Below are 22,947 nucleotides of genomic sequence, written 5' to 3' on the forward strand. Positions count from 1 at the left end.
GAAAATAACCACGAGAGCTTTTACTACCAAAAATAGTCACAATCACTTAAAAAAAATTACTAAAAATAATAATTAAAAAAAAAAAAGAAACAAAATATCCATGATAGGGCTAAAAATATTTAGTCACAATCACTTAAAAAAAAATAAAAATAATATAAAGAAGCAGCAAAATAACCATGATAGCATTTACTACAAAAAATATTTAGTCACAATCACTTAAAAAAAACCCTAAAATTAATATAAAGAAGCAAAATAACCATGATAGCATTTACCACAAAAATAGAGTCACAATCACTTAAAAAAAATTATATATATATATATCTATATAAAGAAGGAACAAAATACCACAAAAATCTTTAGAGAGTTACAATCACTTTAAAAAAAGTTAAAAAGAATCCCACCTTAGACACAGTGTATGTGTTTTGTGTTATGTTATCTTACAATAGCCTGTTTTCTGTCAGGACAAGCTGAACTATAGAAGAATTACATCCCTTTGCTACTGATCACACTTCCCTGCAAGCAATATGCAATAGGAATGTGTCCATTTTCCCCCAGCTTTAGGCGTCGTGTTGGCTTCTGAGAGAGGAGCAGGGCCAAGATTTTGTTGTTGCAGCTTGAGGCAGGTGAATAAGGGACTGACAGACATCCACCCTGCTGCCCCGTCAGCTCACATGGGTGTTAGAAGAAGCTAGCCACTCCCTGACATTTTAAAATCTGCCATTTCCTAGGCATTCATTCTGAGAGCTAACTCACTGACAGTGAGAATTAAAGGGTAAATTGCCGGCTTGAGCAGTATAACCATCTGATCCCTCTGTTAGCCTCACAATATGCTTAACAGGATTTCCATCTTCTGGTTCCTCCCAATCCAATCGGATACACAGCTCTAGGATAACACAGTTCTGGGGTAGCTGCTTGCCAACAGACAGAATTACACCCCTGCTGAAACCCAGTATAAATAGGTAACACAATGTGTGAGAGCTAGACAATCGTCAACCTTCTCTCATATTTCGTGTTGGAACAGGAAGATTTAAAGTGTATGCACCAAGCATCTTATAAGCTAACAACAGCTTAGCAGGTTAAATGTGAAATAGGTTTATCAGATCAGTGCAGTGCTCTTCTTGTAATTATGTTTTTACAGCCCGGTTAGGGGATGGTATTGGAGAAGGGCTTGTGATGTCAGAGTGGGTAGGGCTTAGAAGCAGGGATGAGGGCTAATCAAGATAAGTTCAATTTGTATTTAAAGTAAAGTCAGCGTTAGTTAAGGCAGTTTTTGACATGTTAATCTTGATGTGTTTTAAAAGCTGCCAATCACATTACTGAGGCAGCTCGAAAGGAAGACTTATAGTGAAGGCACATACTCTTGGATGCTCATGGTGTCTTCATTTCACCCCAAACTAAGGTCTTCACAATAGATGTAAGTATACATGAAATGAAAAGTTATCATTCTTAATGTAAATGGTGATGCAACAGCTGCTGAGCAATAGCAAGAGGTGCTGGGTTTTTCAGACTTTGATAGGAAAGAAACTTCACAGATCAAATCAGACTTTTTCATGGTGTTTAAGGAAGAGCAGGACTGGACTGGAGGGAGTAAACTGAGGAGTTGGCAGGGGTGATACAGAAACTGTGAAGTATGTGATTAATTATGTTCTGATTTCTCAGCAATCTGCTGTATGTCTGATGGATAAATAATCCTGCACATTGAGGTGCAAACACTGCATTTCTTATGATATCAACTCCATCATTTCCGAAGCATTACAAAATCTATTTCCCAAGTGGAGGTTTTTACCTTTGGGAAGGTTTGTGACCGCATAGGCAGCATTTGGATACAGATTGGGTTGCTAATGTATGTGCAAAAATGTTTTACTGTCCTGTCTAACCATAACAGAATGTTCTTACAAGCTAATTAGTTGTTGAGATAGAGATAGATAGAGATAGAGATAGAGATAGAGACAGAGATAGAGATAGAGATGAGAGAGAGATGGTAGAGGTAGAGATGATAGAGATAGATAGATAGATAGAGAGAGAGAGAGAGAGAGAGAGAGAGAGACAGTGATAGAGATAGAGATAGAGATAGAGATAGAGATAGAGACATAGGGGGGGAGAGAGAGAGAGTAGTAGAGATAAGAGAGAGAGAGATGATAGATATAGATAGATATAGATAGTCTTTGTGCTAATTTATGCCTTTAAAGGTATAGTATTTCACAGATCCCTCCTGGAACACTGGATTTACCAAACTGGTGTGCAATCAAAATTAATCAAGGCTGTCATCACACAGACAGATTTGGCTGGTTTAGGTAGATCTACTAATCTAGACTAATTCAAGGTTTGTTTGTGTGCATAGCCATTGTAACAGACCCCAGTGGCAGCAGTTTGGAGGAACACCAGTGTGTGCAGTGTGATGCATTTTGCAAAAATAACATCATAACGTGGTGAGGGTTCCTTACATCTTATTATCTCAGATGTGGGTGGAATTAACTGCAGACTCAGAAAGGCTTGGGCAAATTGCATTGCCTTCAGAGCTAAAATTTCAAGCTCCTCAGTTCCAGACTACATAAATTTCTGTGCCGCTCTGGTGTCCCAGAGATACAGAAAGGGAGGAAAAGGGAATTCTAACTCAAATAATTTTACCATGGTCTGATCATGCAAACTGGAGCTGAAATTGTTCAGTCTGCTCAAGATGCAGATTTCTGGGTCTGTTTACAGGATCAGGTGTGTGCCTTCACACATTAATCTCACAAGGAGAAAAGGTTTGTCCTAAACATGGTGACTTCATACAGTGGTTGGAAATGTAATAATGGAAAATAACAGTGGGTTTAATGTCTGGCATCTGTAACTTAACATTTATCTTAATATATTGGCAGATATTTTTAAGCTGAAAGTGTGCTGTCTTCTGCTTTGTAATGAAGAAAGCTAACCTGAAATAATTAATGATAAAACCCCACACCATCTTGTTCTACCTTAGCAGTGTAAGACACATCAAAGGCAGTTTTCTGTCAGAAGATCAGAGGATTTGGGGAAGTCCAAGGGATACTGATGCAATATTTAATATGCTGACTGAAAGCGGGAAGGTACCGAGGATTCAGCACAAGTTTTCTAACTAACTCCATTAGCCAGTGAAGTTAGAGAGTTGTTAAATTCAATTAAAATAGCCTTCCTAGAACCCATTCCTCTTTCCACTACCTGGTTTCTCTCCGTACTGAGAGTGTTGACATTTGCACAGACACGAATCCCACTAAAATGTGATACTTCATTTGGAAATATCAGCCTTGCTCCCCAGTTATCAGAAAGCTATCTAGCTTTTTCCTGGTATTTAAAAACAAAGAGAAAAAGCTTACTTTATATGCTCTAAAAGTAAAAAATATTGAGAAGTAAGAAACACAGAGATCAGTTTCCCTTTAACTGATCCCTCTTATGGCCCATTTTGCAATCTTTAGGCTTCTAAAAGGACCACAGACAAGAGTGTAATGTTTCATGTGTCATCCCTAATTATGAAATAAATCCACAATGAAAACAAATTACATCATGCTTTTATCTCTGTATGTAACTGATGTCATAGAGAAACCCATCCCTTATAAACAGCTTCTCCATGTGCCAATTTGTCAGGATACAGGGTGGGTGCACAATGTTATACACACATGTGCCCACACACACTTTTTTTGGCTACAATCCCTGTTTTCCTTAGTTCTTGTTCAGTTATTTAACTTAGGTATTTTAAAGGCACAGTTAGAGCACTCAGTGAGATCCCAGCTGGAGCCTTTGGGTGCTGCCACAAATATAAATTAACAATATTAGCACTGTGATTCTGCAGAATCCTGTGGTCACAGCACTCAGCTGAGAGGGGGAAATGCTGAGCACAATTTCCACTTCAGCTGCTTACTGCCCTGTGTCTCAGTGCCTCCAAAGCCATATCAAATGGCAAGATGGCTTCTTTTCGCTCCACCATCTGTCTGCCTCACCTAGTAGGCTCTGAGGGCTCCTGCTGTGTGTTTGTGCTCAGTACAACGCATTTCCCCCTTTGGTTTTAGTCAATGCAGTAAGCTGACTGTTGCCTTAGTGGCACACAGGAATAACAGCTTCCTCTTCCCTCAGCCGCTCTGGTGGGAACAAGATGCAATTCAATTGTGAACCTAATTTAGTTCCTGAAGGCCTGGCTTTGCCAAAACTGAGCCTGGATCTCTTTCTGAGACTGGTGTGTTTGAAAAAGAAGAGTGGCAAGCTGCTGCCAATCTTGCCAATTAGCCAGCTCAAAGTGGTGAACCACCCAGGCCTTCGTGCTGGTGTAGAGGCATGCACTGCAAACTCAGCTGGCTGACACATGCAGTGTAAATATAGTTATTTTCCTTTCTTTAGGGAATGTATCGTTCCCAATCCAGTTTTAGGATTACACTCTAATCTCAGTCTCTGAGCAGTCTGTGCCCACGTATCCAGGATTAGAATTTAGCCCTACAGCCTCTCCAGTGGTACCTTACCCCCATTAAGAAGACATATTTCATTCTCCTCTATGACACAATGTTGGTATAATTGCTTCCTTGCTTTCCAATAGTAATCTATTTCTCTGGTTGTGAGTTCCTTACTAAATTCAATCTCTATCTTTATGTCTCCTAGCATAGGCTGAGGGCTAGAACCCTCAATACTACAGCTAATAACATTAGAGTATTAATAATATTGGGATCTTTATCTAATTTTTGTAATAGCACCTGATTTCTCAAGTAATTGTTTTTTTTTTTTTTTCCTGAAAAGGGAGCCAGTGGAAATGAAAGATACTATTTATGAGTTCATTCACAGATTTCACTCATAAGCATGTATATATGCTTGTATCACATTTAACTGATTTCTCTGACAGATTTACCTGAGTATTTTAAACAGTACTCAGCTTCTTCCAAACAGTCTGTGCAGCCACTACAGCTGCATAAAAACTGGTCTTAAAAACACTAATTCCATGTGTTTGATGTAAACAAAAGCAGGATTAGTTAAGGAAATTTTCATGCATTTAACCAAAACCCTAAGTTTTCCAACAAGTCTCTGTTATATGTAAGACTATACTGCATTTTGCCAATGTAATGAATAGTATAGATATACAGACTGCTAGGGACATTTGGAAACTGCATACAGCATGATTAGATTTGCAAATGCTTCTGGTTCATGATGTTCATGTCTTGCCACTTCTCATCTAATAAATTTGGACAGAATTAGTACTGGGTGAGTGGTTCTGCCTGCTGCCAAGAAGGGTTTGCTGAGGGTAAGACTCTAAAGGTAGAGATTAACTTGTCTTCATCCCTGTAATGTGCTGTACAGCCAGGATTTGTGCAATAGGATCAGAGAAGAGCCATATATGAATGTAACACTGGACAGCTGGTGTGTATGAATTTATATGAGCCCTGATGCAAGATTTTGAGTTCCTCTCAAATCCCAGCTAATATATGTATCACAAGTGTACTTTCCCTGGTCCAACAGAGAGCTTTTTTGGCTGATGTTGGCTTCTAATATGCCAGTTTTTGTGGAAATAGTATGAACCTTATGTACCTTAAATTTGACCTGCAAGTCAGAGCCCCAGCTAAGTCAGTCATTATATTAGGTTATTAAGCTAACTATTTATCCTACCCAATCAATTCAATACTTCCCTGCACATGAAATTCAGGGAAAGAAATGAGTAATTTAATGCAGGTGACTTACACAACAAAATGGGTCAATATGGTGTAAACCCTACTGAAGTAAGATTAACTCCATATTGATACTCAAATGTTCAGCCAGGGAAAATAGATTAGAATTTTGGTGGAAATAGGATCTGAAATCTTCTAACACAAATACCAAAATTATTTTTATGTAGCTGTGAAGAAATCCAAGCTAAGTTAGATAGGATTGACCGGCACACTAATTTAAAGACCAAACAGAATTACTTCATGGAGCAACTCTAATGAAACCTCATTAAGGAATCAAACCCTCCTTTTGGCTCATGATGATTCAAAAACTGGGTCAATGGAAGCAATAAGCTGCAGCTTTAGGGGAAGATGACACCAATGAACTTTCAAGTCATATTATTCCATGATTTTCTCAATGCTATGTCTTTTCCATGTTCAAACAACAGACCACTTGGTCTGCCTCTGCAAGAAGCTGGTTATGTGATGCATGTTGCCTGAAGGGATTGCTGCCTGAAGTGATGCTCTGTGAATGAATCTTGGTCATCTCATGGATAATAATCTATAAATTAACATGGATCAGCTCCACTGTGGATGCTGTTGTACTCAGGACCCTACATTCAGTGAAAATTCAAGCAGTTGAAAGAAAGTCTCATGCTGTGAAATGTCTTAAATAGTTTCTGCTTCAGCTGTGAAAGGAGGCCAGGAAAGAGGCTACCTGTCAACTATAACACATTTCACATTCAACACAAAATCCAGGCTCCTTTTCCTTTTGGGAAAGTATGACCATAGCGGTACTGGTGCTACTGGTTTCTAACAATTACTGCTGCTTGATTGTTGATAGATGTCTGTGAGGATGGGCAGGGCAAACAAGATCCCATACGGAGGTGTCAGACTTGGGTGAGAATAGGTAGATCTTTTCCAACTAGGTTTTCCATGATTCTACAATTAAAAGTTGTAACCAAATAATTTTAATCATGGGTGTAAGAGGTCTTACTGCAACAGAGGAAGTGCAGGAGATCTGGGTAGGCCTGGCAAAGTTAAGTGTTTTCTATTTGTATGTCTTTTTTCCCACAGTGGGGCAACTTCCCCAGAACAAAGTGCATTCACAACTGTGATTAAAACAGAGGAACGAAGCATTGTAGCACTGCCTAAAATAAAAAAATGGCACATGTTGGCAGTCACCCAACAGACACAACTTTGATAGTGTTAATACCAGCATTTAAATTTGGTCCAGTTGGTGGCTTTTCATTTGATTGGGTTTTTTTCCCTCTGATTTACTAAAAAGTTAAAACTTCTTGGGTTTTCCATTTTGTTTATCTGGAGCTCCTCTGGTTGCTTTGCACCTTCGTATTCTCTGGTCTCTTTGCACAAGGCAAAGGTCAGGCTGTAAAGAAGTTAGGATTAAGTTTAAAACTGCAGAGTTGTTTTCCAGAGTATTTAATACAGAGCCACTCATCCATGAAAGAAATCACCTAAATGGCTCACTGGAGACCAATATGGCCTGGCAAATACCATCATCCCAGTTGCCATCTATTTTTTGAGCTGCTGTAAAGTTTAGTTCAGCACTAAATCGCTTTAGTACTGAGCTTTAAAATGCTTTAGCAGCTCAGAAGCACTTTGGCAGCTCAAATGCTCTTCACAAAGCACCCAGGACCCTAAACCACTTTAAATCTAAAGTGGCAAGGAAGGCAAGGAAGGCAGAAAAAGAACAAGGCAAACGGAAACATATCCAGTAGCACGTGTTCATATACACATCAGGAACAAAGGATATGGTGCTGTTCTTGGATTTGGCAGGCTTGGCTGCTTCCAGGAAAACCTGAAGTTTTTATTTTGAGGGCACACTGGTGGTATGGTCCAAGTAGTCTCTGTTCTCAGTCTGAGTGGCTGAAATTACTAACTTATCCATCTAACTTATCCATGTTGCAGAAAACTCAAGGCTCAGACCAAGTGTCTTCACCTTATCAAGTAAAGCACTACATCTTAAATCTTTCAGAAGAAAGAATCTATTTCATTAGAGCTATTGGGGTAGAAAATTCAACTCATTAACTTCAACTTACTTAAAAAAAAGAAGTTGTGCAAATCTGTGGTGAAATTCACATGCAGATGTTCCTGATGCCTTTAGAGCCAGCCTGCTCCCTCTGCCAACCCCTACACTTAAAGCCTCCTACAAAGGATAGCTTTTAAGTGTTCTCCAGGTATCAGGATGATTTGTAATCTAGTCACCAGCTATTTGGATAGACTGAGAAATGCTGATGCAATCCATCTCAATGACAGCTGTTCAGCTGCATATTGGTAGTGGTTTAGTTTTCAGTTTAGATTTCTACTCTTCATCTGGCTTTTATTTACCTGTACATATATGGATAATTAATCTGAGCCTCACTGCTTTTATCACTGTTTTTCTCACTGCAAAGCATGTTCTTGTACCTATTTTACTTTATTTGGCAGTTCTAAGGGGCTGATGTCATTTGGAACAGCTTGTTTCTACCATTGCTTCCCATCTGTTTCACTTAGTTTACAGTAGACAGGGCTCCAAACTACTAGAATTCCCAAATAAAGCTGCCTGCCCAAGTATGAGCACATAATTGTTCTCAGGGCTGCAGGCAAAAGATTTTGGCTTAATTACATGCTTCTGAGAAGCTGGTATTTCCCAACATCCTGACTTTCCAAGACCCAAGGACACTAAACAACTCAGTATAAACAAGAGCAACATTTACATTATCCTGAAACCCAAAAGTTTTTATGTGGTAACCAACACAATCCACAAGCGCTGAAGGGCAGGGCTGTGACTGGCAGAGGGACCACCTGCTTATCTGATAAGTAACTTGTGTAACCTGCTCTGTTTCTTGCATTGCTGAATGTCTGACGCTGTTCTTTGGGCTTGCTGCTTCAGTTCTTTACCGCAGAAAAGCTGTTGCTGTCTCCTTGCAGCATGACCCCCCGAGATCACATGAGGAAAATGTCTATCCTGGGAGAACAAGGAACACTAGAAGAAAAGCACTTGTACCGCTTAGCAAGTGGCATGGCAGCAGGAGGTAAGCAGGAAGAAACTCAACTGCATAGCTGTTTGTAGGATGCACAACATACAAAAAACAGCCACCAGCAGGTTTAATGTCTTCAGATTTATCTTTGGAGTAACCTGAGAAACATTTCTCTTAGGTAAATAAAAGTTAATACAGGCGAGTCTTGGCACCCAAAATTTGATCAAGAGATTTGCAGATTCATAGATTCACAGAATGGTTTGGCTTGAAAGGGACCTTAAAGATCATCTAGTTCCAATCCCCCTGGCATTAGCAGAGAAATCTTCCACTAGCCCAGGTTGCTCAAGGCCTCATCCATCCTGGCCTTGAACACCTCCAGGGAGGGGGCATCCACAACCTCCCTGGGCAACCTATTCTAGTGTCTCAACACCCTCACTGCAAAGAATTTCTTCCTAATATCCAGTCTAAATCTGCTCTCATCAAGCTTCAAGCATCTGGAAGAAGAAGCAAGATCGTACAGGAACTCAGCAGAAAAAGCCATAGCCGGACATTGTGATGTTCTGGCTCACCACTGCAGGCTCTTCTTTCTAGAGCTGCTGTCTCATGACAAGGCAGGTTCCAACTAATATGGTGTTTTTATTCTAAAAATAACAACTGTATTAGAAATGAAAACTCTCTGAAGCAGAGAACTTAACATTCACAGCTATTCTCTTCTTTTCCATAGTGCTATACAAATTATTGTTGGTTGTAAATTGTCCTTTTTGCACCCTTGACTGTACACATCCTGTTTACTTTTACTGCAGCTTGATTGTGTAACTCTGCAGGAGTGTTATTAGTATTTAAACAAAGTGGTCAAGGTGGCAGTGAAAATTTTGTTTAGTTGTTGCTGCTAAAAAAAATAAAGTGTGACTTGGTAACATATTCAAATGCTGGCACTTGAGGGGGGAAAAAAAAAACCTTATTTTTTTTCTGGTAAAGTTGCACTGCAGACAGAATCACTTCCCAATTTACCACTGAGAACAGAACTGTGTGTGCTTTGTGTCAGAACTGCGGCAGCGGCAAGAGATGCTAATGAGGAATCAGCTGATGGCAGTGAACCCGCAGCTGATGGGTGCAGGCCAGCAGCGAATGCAGGCCATTCCCTCCCAGTTTGAGCCTCGACTGGTGGACAGGTATTTTGCTCCATTTCTCTCTTATAACACTGCAGTTAAAGAGTAACTGAGCATGTGCTGCACCTGAGTATATTAAGATATTAGATTACTCTTACCTAAACAACGTCCTTCACATGTCTGATTGTACTTTTGTCCTCTCAGAGATCTGTTACCCTCAGCTGAAATGATGGCATCAGCTGACCCAAGACAAATCCACATCACATCCCACCTCGGGCCCGCGGTCCCACCCCATGCAAACATGCCAAACATCCTGTCCAACCGTGTGTACCCAGGCCCAGGTAAGTCAGCCTTGACTGCATCCTGAGAAGTGAGAGTGTGTGAAGGAGAAAGCCAACAGCACCTACTCGTGTTCCAGAGGTTTATCAGCAGTCAACAACCCTTTATTTGCCCTGGAATAAGAGCCTCACTAAGAGCAGGCAGTCTGCCTGCCACATCCTAAACTGGGCCAGTCTAAGTCTAAACACACGTTTGTTACATACACTGTTTTCAAAACAATCTGCATGTTTTTATTCTCTCCTTTTTGTATTTTCCAAGCATTTTCACACCTAACAGAAGGCTGTAGCTAAACAAATGAGTCACTTTGCCACATTTAACTCTTGCTCACATCTGAGCACTGGCTGTTTTAAGGTTATTTTACTAGTCACATTCTTTAATCATAGTATCACACACCACTTTACTCAGGTAGAACAACTACAAATCCTTTTAATCCAAGCTCAAAATTACAGGGCACAGGTCTAAGGAGAAGGCTGAGTTTCACAGTGTGGCCACAGAACTGTGGCACACATGTCAAGCTGCTCAGAAATTACACAGCACTCTAGACAAAGGAGGTCACAGCTTCAGGTTCCTTCTCGGAGCTGTGTGATTGAATTCTCAATGCCACATTGATCTATCAATAAGAGTTTCTGGCTTCAGCTTCTCCCCTCCCCAAAGTGAATCTCAAATAAGAGATTCCCTCGAAAGGAAATGCCATTTAAAGTGACATGGCATCTAGACTGAAAACAGCCTTGAAGAAGCAGGTTTGCTTTGTCTAGATGCCATGCAGTATTACTTTCTGAGCAGCTATGTGTACTTCAAAGGCATGTCACCAAATTACACCATGCTGCTGTACCTCTCCTTTATGGAGAATGACAGGTATACCTAACTGCAGATCTGATCCTACAAGCACCAGTGCTGGGCCTTGTGTTTCTGCTCCACATTCTCACCAAAGCAACAAACACAAACAGGATATAGCTTGAAGTTATATCAGCTTCCTGGTGAAGCATATTGTTCACATCTTTAAAAGCTTTTAAATCTGTCTCTGTGTGGCTTTGGGGGTTGTGCATTTGCTTGGGAAAAAGTGAATTTTAGAGTTGACATTTTGGGTTTTTATCCCTTTAAGGATATAGTTTTCTGCAACCAGAATCCATGGAAGCTGTGGCCAGAAGACAGGAACTGGTTCAAAAGCAAAATATTGCCAGGTAATCAACAGTAAGCTTTGTTCTGAGGTGCATGCAAGGCTTAGAGCAGCAAAGGCAGCTGGAAATTATTAAGTCACAGACTTTTTGTCAGGGTTGTATTTACAGGGATCCAGATGCTTCTTTAAGTCATCCAGAGAAACAGAGGGCCCTTAACTATCTCTTAAAACATGAAGCTACTGAACTTTCTGCTTGCCCCTACTCTGTTTTTAGCCTTAATATGATACAAGAAAAAGAAACAAACAAGCTAGAAAGTTTAGCCCCAGGCCTTGAACTCAGGATCCAAACACCCCAAAGTTCCCAGAAGTCAGATTAATTCAAACTTCACAGCTGTGTGCTATCACACACAACATTGTAAACCTCTAAAGCTAGGCCCTTGGGATGAATAGCTACATCTCCACCCTACCAGGGTGGGCCACTTTCCTGATTTAACCAAATAGTCTGACTGCCAGGGTGACTATAGAGAGTTGAGCCATTTGTACCAGTTCAGTATGATCAGCTAATTATATAACCACCAGTGCTTTCCCTCACAGCCACACCATTTCTATGTAGGAACTCCAAACCTCCACCATTTCTGCACGGGGCTTTGGCACAGTAATGAGTGGCAGCACCCCTCACACAGTAAAACTGAGAGCAAAGAACAGATAAATTCTGAATAGGCATCCCAAGAGAATTACAACTGAAGTGTTTTGAGCTCTTCAGTCAGCAAAAGCCTGATTACTGAACTCCTCCAAGCACAGGACTTGCATCATCAGTGCATTTCATAGGACAAATGAAATGGGGGGAAAAACATGAGAAAAACATGGAAATCTATGGGTTAACCTTTTACCCCAGTCTTTTGCCACCCTGGCAATAGAAATCAGATGTTAGCAAACAATCTTCTGTGCTGCTGGGCACCTGGGCCCAAATCCTTGTTCTCCAAGGGACCTGCGTGCCTCATACCAAATCTCAGTGATCCTCTGGTCTGCCTGTCCTCAGGGAACAGACACTCTTATCTAGGAGAGTAGTTAAGAATGTAGCATTCTCTGCTCCACCTCAAGAGCAGTGTGTGAGCAATGACAATTGGGCAAGAAGTACAAGGACACAGTACATAGACAAAACACTTCGACTGGGTCTTTGAAAGCAGAACATTAATACCTTGAGGTTGTTGCAAAGATGAAAAGAAGGCACAGAAAAGCTCTGAATATTATGTTATATAATTCCCCCCACACAACAAGCAGCTAAATAGATACCTTTTCCCAGACTGTTTTCCTTGGCAATTTTACATTAATGAGAAGTTTCCTCAAAATCAGACTCTCTCTGACCTGTTATCCTCATGGCAGATCTTTGTGCTCTTTAAAGATACAGCTGCCCTCACAAGCACTTTTCCAAGGAATAATGTAGAAGTCCCACTGAAAGATCCTGAAAGCAAGAAAGGCAGGCTAAATAAACCATTTCTGTTTGGGCTCACTCTGGTAGATTGTCTCACTGCTCCCATCTGTCAGCTCCAGGTGAAGCTGTGGAGCTCTAGATTTGTTTGATCACTAGCTTGGCTCCAGAGAAAGCTGATGGCAGTACAGGTTGGTACAATGCAGACACATACTACTCATACTCTCCAAATCTCACTGGTAACCCTTCCTACCTGAAATGCCAGGGATTGGAAGCTGGCACAGCCTCTGGAGCATTGGCTTTATCCACCAAGAGGGAGATCAGTTTAACACTTACCACTAGGATCTCACCCTTTCACACTCCTAGAGCCATGCTCTGGTATCAGGCACTATGGAGAGTTACTCAAGAGATTTACATTAGCTTACTCTGAAAGCACAGCTTCCATAGATAATATAATTCTAGTCCTTTATCACATACACTACCCCTGCCATTCCCAGTGTTCAGTATAATTTCCTGATGGGCAATGTAAATCACTTATTTTCATCAGTCTTTGACCTTTATAACCTTGCAGACAATTTCCCAAATCCCAAGTGAGCACAATCACTGCAAGAATGCCTGCATTGCCAACACAAATAAAATGGTTTTGTCTGAAATTCTGTCCAGAGGCATCACACGGAAGAAAGCTTTTCTCTTCCCTTTAGTTAACTGCATGTAGCTGGCAGCACATTAAATACAGCCACATTTGCCATTCCATCTGAAGCTTTTGACCTCTCACCAAGCAAAATAGGGGAGAGGGAAGAAAAGCAATATTCTTACCTGCTCAATTAGCTGAGTTTTATTCTACTGCTGGGAGGAAAAAAAAAGATAAAAAAAAAAAAAAAGGAAAAAAAGAGGTGATGAAGGGACTGAGAAGCCCTAACTGCTTGCTCTCTGTGTCTCTCAGAATGGAAATGGAGATGAGTGCTATTTTTCAGCAAAAAGAAATGGAGAAAGCTCACCGGAAAGGGCTGCTGGGCCTGGAAGCGCCTTTCCTTTATCATGGGATGCCAGCCAGTCCCCTTGCTTTCCGTGGCAGGCACAGACTACCTGAAGGCCACCTTCCCAGTGACCTGTACGTCCACCGGACCACCCTTGATGAAATTCACGGCAACACCATGCTCATGGCAGCCAGCCCATACCCTCCAGTCAGCACTCTGCAAAGGGAGAGGGGACGGCGGCCAGGGAGAAGAGCTGGGAATCACAAATCCACAGACTGCAGTGCCAATGGCACAAAGAACCCAGCTGATGACAAAACCACGGACCCTGCAGCAGCTGCAGCAGATGATGAGAAAGAAGACAAGAAAGAAACAGAGGTGGAGTCAACAAACAAACATGAACAAAGCAAAACCCAAACTGAGACATCTGCAGTTGCCAAAAACTGTAAAGAGTTTGAACAAGGCTTGAGAAAGAACTGTGCTACTCATGAAATCTCTACTGAAACCAACAACAGCTGCAGCAACACAAATGAGAAGGAATCTAATAGCTCCTGTGCTGCTTTTGATGAGAAGTACATGTATCCTTCTGCAATCCCATTCTCAGCATTACCATATGGATTTCCAGTACCCAGCAACCCACTGCTACCTTCAGGTTTGTCAAGCCTCCAGATTACAGTTAATGGCATGGTGAAAGTATTCATTTTTTATTGACTTACTCTCTCATTTCTTCCCTCCATTTTAAGCAGAATTTTGGCATGATAGAGGCATGGCCACTAAATGTAAAATTCATGTGATGCAAACAGTAATCACCTGCTCAATCCACCTAAAGAGTGGTCTTCCCTACCTTCAAACTGCACTGCTTGCTTGCATAAGGGAGGTTTCAGCACCTTATGTAGCAGTGTTTTACAATGCAATTGCACAGCAGAAAGTCACAAAGCAGACTCCTAAGTGTCCTAATGCCCTGTGCCATGTACTAAACCACCTTGTGTTTATATCAGTACCTGGGGACAAGACACTTGTCACCCCTAAGCTCTCAGCTTTGCTGCACTCAAGGCTCTCTGCCATTCTGTTCAAGGTGTTACGCTCTCTCCTCTCCTGGTGCTTGGGGGTGGGAAATATGGCAATACACAATATACTGATCAATCTTTGTATTTGTCAAACAGGACAAGGCATCCCTTAAATGCTGCACTCATTTAGGAGCAAACTTATCCCTGAGATACAGTTCTCTCCAGCCACTGTGCAAAAATAATTGTTTCTAAAGCATTGCAGCCCTTGTTAAAGGCACCAGTGCCAATGCATGAGCCCTGAAAAACTTCCCATTACCTGAAATGAGAACAGACTGGATCATCTACCAAAGACATACTGTATCACTGAAACATATAGAATCACGGAATCATTTAGGATGGAAAAGACCTTTAAGACCACTGAGTCCAACTGTTAACCCACACTGACAGGTCCACCACTAAACAATGTCACTGAAATGCACATTAAGTGGATGTAGTGCTTAGGGACATGTTTTAGCAGTAGTAGCTCAGCACTAGTGGTGATATTGTGAGCTCCAGGCAAGCAGTTGGACTTCATGATCTCAAAGGTCTCTTCCAGCCTTAACAGTTCTATGATTCTAAGTATTCAGTTTCCATCTGCAAAAGGAATTTCAATTAAAATAAACAAAACTGCTAAATGAAATTTTGAGCTAGCCTCTCTCTTCTGCCCATAACACTTCTAGATGCCCATCTAGCTCACAGTAGGCACTATGGGCTAGCAAAGGCTTGATTCTGTTCTACTGAAATATCAGTCAGGTTAAAATAACAGTAAAGCCTAAGGAATCAAAAGTATAGGGTAAAGTAGTGTGATTTGTATATGTAGTGACTGGTATGTGCAGTGTCAGCATTAAATCAAAGAAACCATCAAAAGAAAACTCCAGAATCAGATGCTGATGACTATGTGGTGATTTTGCTGTCTAGGACTCCTGTATCTCTGTGACCACATACTGCTGTTAACAGATTAGGTTCTGGAGAAGCGTAAAAGTTCTCATGTTCACAACTATTGATTTCCCAGCAAAGCTCTACAAACATAACACTTGTGTTTCCCCTCAAAGGAGCACATGGCCTGATCCTGAATGGAGAAGACATTTCTTCCATCGAGGACATTCGCAAGTGGACTGTCGATGATGTCTACAACTTCATTGTTAGCCTCCCAGGATGCTCAGATTATGCCCAGGTGATTGTAAACATGCATCACTTTTCAGGGTCTTTAGGACCACCTAGATTTAAAAGTCATCAAACAAACATAAATGCTAGAGGTTAACTACTTGCCACAATTTACAAAGTAATAATTTCCATTGTGCTTCATCACATGAAGCCACTTGCTTCTTAAAGGGGAAGCCAGTCCCTGCTCTGAGAGGTTACAGAGAATCACAGAATGGTGGGGGTTGGAAGGGACCTCTGGAGATCATCTAGTCCAACCTCTCTGATAAAGCAGGGTAACCCAGAGCAGGTTATCCAGGATCACATCCAGATGAGTTTTGAAAGACTCCAGAGAAGGAGACTCTACAACCTCTCTGGGCAGCCTGTTCCAGTGCTCTGACACCCTCAAAGTGTAGAAGTTTTCCTTATGCTTAGGTGGAAATTGTCATGTTCCAGTTTGTGCCCACTGCCCCTTGTCCTATCTCTGGGCACCACTGAAAAGAGTCTGCCCCCCATCCTCTTGACTCCCTCTCTGTAGATATTGATAAGGACTTATTTATTTATGTGGACTTCGGCTGCAGTTTGGAGTCACTGGTCATGACATATACCAGGAGGACCAGCAGCAAAATAGCAGCATAAGGAAAGTATCTTTTTTTTTTTTTTTTTCCCTCCAAGTGCCATGCAAAATTTTTATGCAGATTAAAGCAATTTTGCATCCTTGGATGTTGGTATCACCCACCTACTCTTACAGGCATCATGTCCTGCTCTTCTAGGCATCGCTCCATTTGAAAAATGAAATATCAGTAGAAATGCAAGCAAAGAGGTTGAAATCTTCTATGCTCGTAGTAAAACCTTAGTAAGATCAACACCATGCTTCCTTTGGCAGCATGCTGCTCACTTCCTAAAGAATAGAAAGAACCAAGTTACACTGAAACATTGCCAAGAACAAGTAGATAAGCCACAGGCAAATGTGCTGATACCCACACACCTGAACATGCTGTGGGGAGGAGATAAATACAAAGTTAACGTTTCCTTCTTTCACTGTCTGTGCCTCAGGGTTAAGCATAAAAAATAACCAATGCAGTCTGTTTTAGCACAGCATGATGTGTTTTATCATTTCCTAAGATATTTAAAGACCATGCTATTGATGGAGAAACCCTCCCACTGCTAACAGAAGAGCATCTCCTGGATACAATGGGATTAAAACTTGGACCGGCACTAAAAATCCGCTCTCAGGTATGACTGTTAAGTGTGTGCCCAGATGGCAAGTCACAGAGATGTGAAAGACTCAGAAGCTAAGAGGGTGAAAATTTTCCACACTAAACCACATTTTCTTCTCATTGACAAGGTAACTACCATAACAGCAGGAGAAACTACTCCAGCATAGTTTGGTTTTGCTTCTCTATGTGTTACAACAACACACAGTGAGACGCTAAGGGCAGGCTGGGACTGGCAGTTTGAGAGAGAGAGTGGAGTCAAGATACAACAGCACCAGAGACTTGGCTGAGGCTGGACATGGAAAAGATGTTTGATGAATTAACTCAGTTTCACTCCTCTTTTCCCTTCCTAGCTGGCAAGGACTGCTCTGATGCATACTTGCTTTTGCTCCAACCTGGCTTTTAAAACCTACCATGCAGAGGTTTCCACAACCTTCCTAGGTCTAGAATTGTACAGGTTTCAGGGACAGGCTGTCCCTCTAGGTTTAAAGTTTTCTGCTCTTAATTTGATCCAGCAGTATCAACTTGTTCTGTTCTTGCCTGGTTCTTTTCCTTAACCTCTTGCTCTACGTCACTGCTCTCTCATTAAAATCACCTTCCCTGCTCCTGGCTGGCAGTTTGCCACCCCTCTATCCGTGGATGCCACAGCATCTAGAGAGCAAGAGGAACCTCCTTTCAGTCCCAGCACACTGGACCATTTCCCAAGTTAAGTACTACTAAGTTCCTTCACAATAACTTAATCCTAGAAAAATATGAGAGAGGGAAAACAGGAAAACTTTTCCTAGCCACTAATAACTCTTTGAGGCAGATGGGAACTCCTGGATGTCCTTGGCATTGCTACATGACAGTCACCTTGATGTTAAATGGCTTTAACACCATGGCAAGAAGCAACTGCTGCAATTCTGCTTTTGTCTTTAAAGGTGTCCCGGCGTCTGGGCAACATTTTCTACATGATGAATCTTCCTCTGTCTATGCCCCTGCCACCCACTGCAGGCAAACCCTCGGATCAGCCCTCTGACATAGCCTCCCCTCTTCAGTGCAACAGCAGCGGTGATACCATGGACAGTCCCTGCTCCCAGGACCCAGAAACCTCCAAAGGAGTGGAACAGATCGCTTCTGAAAGCAGGGAGAATCCATGTGATGCAGCTGGATCTCAGGCTGACTACCAGATGATCACTTTCCAGAAAAGCTGAGCTAAATCCAGGAGGTAATGTTTTTAATAACACAAGAACTTCTAGTTACAAAGTGTTTGAGAAGATAGCCACAGCCTAAAACCTCTATGTGACTGAGGCTGAGCAAACCACGCTGCAAAGGCAGCGTGAGGAAGCCTGGGATCTGAAAGGTGTTTAAAAAATGCACCTACAATATAGTGCAATTACTTTCAAGTACAATTCACTGAAAGAACACCAGTACAGTTAATAGGTAAATTTAATTCTACATCAAAGTCCAGTGTCATCACTGAAATCCATCAGAGACATAGAGTGCACTGTCTTAACAGTGTGCTTCTGCTGAACTACATGGAACAGATACAACTTCCACACATGGCTGATTTCTACTTCGGCTGAACAAAAAGTGTGCAGCAAATGGGTATGGAATTCATTGGGAGAGTATGGAATTACCTGCACAGAAATATATCCTAGACTCAGCATTTTAAACCTATTGCTAGTGGAGAACTGAGCCTTTCTAAGTGTCTGGGAAGGGTGTGGAGACTATAGAGGAGACACATGGATGAATCCCTGGACACAGAAATCCCTGTGTAACATCAATTTTCATTATTCTGAGGCTTGAATTTGCTTTGTGTGACTGCACAGCTGGGCTAAGTTTAGGAGGAAGCATCAGCAGACTCTGCCATGAAGACCAGTCACTGGGACAGGAGAGTTCCTGCAGGCAGAAGGCTGAAAGCCACATGGTTCATAAAATCACAAAATCATAGAATCAAAGAATGCTTTAGGTTGGAACGTAACTTTAAAGGTCATCTAGTCCAATCCCTCCCTGCAGTGAGCTCACTTGGGCAAGCCATAGAGAAGCCCTCCACTCAGCAGCACACTCAGTGTACTTCATTTTGGAAGAGCCCACCAATTGTAGCCTGAAAGCTCCCTATTCTCTGCACGGATAACATTTCCCCATCCTTCTGCTGCTGGTGATTCATTACCTCACAGCAAACAAGAACCACACACTAGAGTTTTTAGCTAGGGATAAATCCCCAGCATTTTATTGTGATTCCTGGGTAAATTTTCTTTGGTCCCTCTTTGGGGGTTTAGTCACACACTGCTCTTCCACTTGGGCTTTGGAAGTCAGCATACCACAGTGCCCTCTTCCACTCTCCTCCTTGCAAGAACACTGCTTTACTTCAAAGGACACACAAACATTTTTTGTAAAGTTAACTTCTGTAAATTGAGAGTTGACAGATTATGGATCTGCTGCTTATTGCTACTTTAGTCTCTCTAGTTTAGTTTGTGTGGCCTCAGGTACTTCCACTGCCGTTTAGATGGTGAATGTTTAAACAGGAGCAGAAGAAGCATTCTCCTATTTTAGACCGTGGGCACTTCTTCCTTTACTTTAGCCTGAGAGAAATTATTTGAGATATTTGGTATATTTGTGCACTGGACTAGGTGTTTGAAACAGCAATTTAATATATTTGTCTTACTATACTGTTCAAAGTTTGCAGCCTCAAGAAGAGCAAATATCTACAGTACTCCTCTTCTGAACTAGAAAAATCTCTCTGTAAGAGCCTCAAAACTACCACTGCTACCAGCTGTGGCAGCCTTGGGCTCTGTGCACCTATGTCCAAATACTGTGAGTACAGGATTTTAGGGTTCATGGATAAAATCCTGTAAGGCCCAACACCAGAGCATGGTGTGATGTGTAGCAAAATACTCCAAAGCTGCATAAGGACCCCCAAGTAAACCCCTCCCAAGTGAAGTGCTGCCCTTCACATCTGTGATCTGGTGAAAGAATGGGAGTCTTTCCCAAGAATTTGGATTTTGTCTTATCCATCATCTGTGGGTGTTTTTCATATAAAGAGCTTTTCATTGAATGCTCAAACAGTGCTCAAAACAAAGCAAAATTATAACCTGAAGCTGGGAAGTAGAACTCCAGAAGCCTGTCTAAAAGAAGTACAACAGCAACACTAACCTTGGACTGGCTGTTTGCTTTGTCTCAGTTAACTTCAAAAAGTGTTAACATCTCTTCATTAACTTCTCTACATTATTTTTTTTCCATGGCTTTCAGACTTAGTAAGGCAGCTTGGGAAGTTTGTGTTGAAAGTTTTGTGTTGAATTTGGTCATGTAAATGTTTAGTGGATGAAACACATTTGTCAATGTAAAAAATTCATGTTCTGTTTGAAATGTTTTCGCCTGTTCCTTCGACATGTAATATCTTGGATTAGTTACAGTGGGGAAAGAAAAAGTTATCCTTTTACAGAAGGTTTAGCTACTGTGGGGTTTGTTGTTTTTTTTTATATAGGCTGTTCATATACCATGAGGGAAAAGGAAATATTTTTATATAGTAGAAGTGCTTGTTAAAATAAGCCATAAAAAACTGAAGATCAGGGAGACATTCAAGATCAGCCTTGATGTGGCCCTGGGCAGCCTGATTTAGTTTGAGGTGCCCCTGTTCACTGCAGGGGGGTTGGACAAGATGACTTTTGAGGGTCCCTCCCAACCTGATGTGATCTGTGAATTGTATTTAGATTTTGAAACAGTTTCTAACTTTACTTTTTTTTTTTTTTTTTTGGTACAGTTGCTGATCATGTTGACAATGTCCCTTGCCTAAATAAACACAATTAATGAATTGGTTTTCCAAGGGTCTCCTACCTCCTCATGGTATGAAATACTTCATTCACTTGAGACCTTCTCCACCCTAGAAGAGGAATCTCTTGACACGTTTCCAGGTCAGTGAGGCCACGAGATGTCGCTGCAAAGCCACGGGAGGTTATCAACGACCCTTCCACACAGAAAACCAGCAGGCTGGAAGTACCAGTGGCCTCTGAAGAGACTGAACTTGTTTTTCTAAAGCAACAGCAGAGGAGCATGACTTGAAATACATAAGCCAGGGAAGAAAGATTGCCATCTGGTTCTGAAAAGGATGACTATTTTTGTGAATCATTGAATCATAGACTTGTTTGAGCTGGAAGGGACCTTAAAGATCATCTAGTTCCAATTGCCCCTGTCATGCACAGGGACACCTCCTACCAGATCGGGCTGTTCAAGGCTGCATCCAACCTGCTTTTCAACGCTTCCAGGGCTGGAGCCTCCAAAACTTCTCTGGACAACCTGTCCCAGTGCCTCACTACCCTCACGGGGAAGAATTTCTTCCTGGCTCAGACATGAACAATGCCAAAAGCACAGAAAACTAGGATGCAATCTTTGCAGTCGGGTACTACTTCTGCAATTAAAAAAGCTGTATGATCCTTGGCAAATACTGGGTTTTTCTTCCTAAAATGACAAAAAGAATGACTTCACAGCTTCCTGTACTGGAAGAGGGGAGATGTGCCAGTGCAGCCAAAATGCAGTAAGGCCTGAACTGCAAACAGCTGCAGAGCAAAATAGGAAGGAAAGGGATTTATCTCAACAGACATCACTGATTCTTTTTCTAAGGAAACACCACTTGTAATGAATGTTTTCTTTCCTACAAACCCTCCAAGGAGAATGAAAACAAAAAGAGAAAAAGTAAAAATTAAAACAAGACATGGAATCAGGAGACAGACTCAGATTTTCAGATTTTGAAGTGTTTTCAGGAATTATGTTTAAATGTAAACACTGAGGCCTTACTGACTCTTAGTAGCTACCTGTTCTGTTTTGACTTTTAGCATTTATTCCAGCTGCAAAGGGCTGTAGCTAGCAATCACAAGGACCTAGGAAAGCTGGCAGAATGTGCAACTTAATGACTTTCTGGTACTTAATGCTACTGCTGCATTCATCTTCTCTGCTATGCCACCAAAATCACAATGGGATGCAGATGATGTACTTTAATATGTGTGGCATCATTAAAATGTTTCATTAAATATCTGTTGCTGTGTTTGTCTATACCAGTGATGCAGTTAATGTAGAAGACCGGGTTCCAGAGGAGGCCCACCAGATGATCAGAGGGCTGGAGCACCTCTGCTGTCAAGACAGGCTGAGGGAGTGGGGGTTGTTCAGCCTGGAGGAGATAAGGCTCTGTGGAGGCCTTCCAGTTTTTAAAGGGGCTACAGGAGAGATGGAGAGGAACTTTACACAAAAGCATGGAATAAGAGGACATGGGGTAATGGCTTAAAACTGGAAGAAGCTGCATTAGACATTAGGAAGAAATTCTTCCAGATGCAGGTGATGAAGCACTGGGACAGGGTGCCCAGAGAAGAAATTGTTTTTCCTTCCTACCACAGCCTGCATTTTGGACCGCATGATTGCTGCACATGAAGATGATGTGGAATGCATATTCATACAGACCTAAGCAGATAATCCTCTGCTCAATTCCCTAGGTGAAAAAAAAAATAATCTTTAAAATGCTATGAATATACATGAGTCAGGCAGAATCCCCACCTGGTCCAAGTCAGACAGTAATTTTAATCAAGCACCCATAAACAAGAACAGGCAGCTGGGGCCACAAGGCAATGGCATTTCAAACCAACTCATATCCATGCCACCAGCTACTTCATAAAACTTAGTATTCTAAGACCTTATACAATTGTGCATCTTCTACAAGATAGTTTTCAGAATGTTAATTTGTTGAGTCTGAAAGAGGGGAAAAAAAAATCACCTCCAGTTTTAAAATCACCTCTATTTGTTAGACTAAGTAGAAACTTCTCATATTTTAGACCTTCCAAAAACCCTATTACAATGTTGATTGGTTGTGTAGTGTTCTGAGTTGCCATCAACATCAGAAATTTATAGGAAAGCATCCAAAACCAGACACAGCTCTTGTTTTGGTACCTTGTTCTGATAATAGCATAATAAATGTCCTAGCTAAGCTCTTTAT

General features: G+C 41.5%; 2 protein-coding genes across 6 annotated transcripts in view; one reads left to right on the plus strand and one right to left on the minus strand.

The window, feature by feature from the left end:
- The window catches only part of LRRC31 (leucine rich repeat containing 31), a 36,493-nt gene extending 22,521 nt beyond the window's left edge, over positions 1-13,972 (minus strand). For 2 of the 4 annotated variants that reach the window (XM_068144964.1, XM_068144963.1), the window contains exons 1-2: positions 13,610-13,972; positions 12,548-12,644 (exon numbers count right to left, since the gene is read on the minus strand). The gene's annotated coding sequence lies outside the window, so the exon portion shown is untranslated. Of the gene's footprint in view, positions 1-12,475; positions 12,645-13,609 lie in introns of all 4 variants that reach the window. The other 2 variants (XM_068144962.1, XM_068144961.1) reach the window with 1 other exon arrangement.
- On the plus strand, positions 1,234-22,178 carry SAMD7 (sterile alpha motif domain containing 7). Of its 2 annotated transcripts, none has more exons than XM_068144969.1 (10): positions 1,234-1,414; positions 8,530-8,671; positions 9,663-9,789; positions 9,931-10,067; positions 11,168-11,246; positions 13,555-14,237; positions 15,684-15,805; positions 16,897-17,007; positions 17,909-18,195; positions 20,731-22,178. In XM_068144969.1, the coding sequence occupies exons 2-9, from the start codon at positions 8,569-8,571 to the stop codon at positions 18,179-18,181; spliced, it is 1,635 nt and encodes a 544-aa protein (XP_068001070.1). In that variant the 5' UTR covers positions 1,234-1,414; positions 8,530-8,568; the 3' UTR covers positions 18,182-18,195; positions 20,731-22,178. The 2 variants fall into 2 exon arrangements, with proteins under 2 accessions (XP_068001070.1, XP_068001069.1); XM_068144968.1 differs by having other exon boundaries at positions 8,568-8,671; positions 20,731-22,177.
- The last annotated feature ends 769 nt before the right edge of the window (positions 22,179-22,947 follow it).

Source organism: Melanerpes formicivorus, unplaced genomic scaffold (genome assembly GCF_026170545.1).
Source record: "Melanerpes formicivorus ecotype bairdi unplaced genomic scaffold, bMelFor1.0.p_v2 SCAF_12, whole genome shotgun sequence".
In the NCBI taxonomy this organism is placed as follows: domain Eukaryota; kingdom Metazoa; phylum Chordata; class Aves; order Piciformes; family Picidae; genus Melanerpes; species Melanerpes formicivorus.

What these genes read in the sequence shown, in the direction of transcription:
- SAMD7 (XM_068144969.1), top strand. Translation starts at nt 8,569, where the DNA reads ATGACCCCCCGAGATCACATGAGGAAAATGTCTATCCTGGGAGAACAA. An exon ending in CAACCCACTGCTACCTTCAG is followed by an intron (nt 14,238 to 15,683) that starts GTTTGTCAAGCC and finishes TTCCCCTCAAAG; the next exon opens with GAGCACATGGCCTGATCCTG. An exon ending in CACTAAAAATCCGCTCTCAG is followed by an intron (nt 17,008 to 17,908) that starts GTATGACTGTTA and finishes TTGTCTTTAAAG; the next exon opens with GTGTCCCGGCGTCTGGGCAA.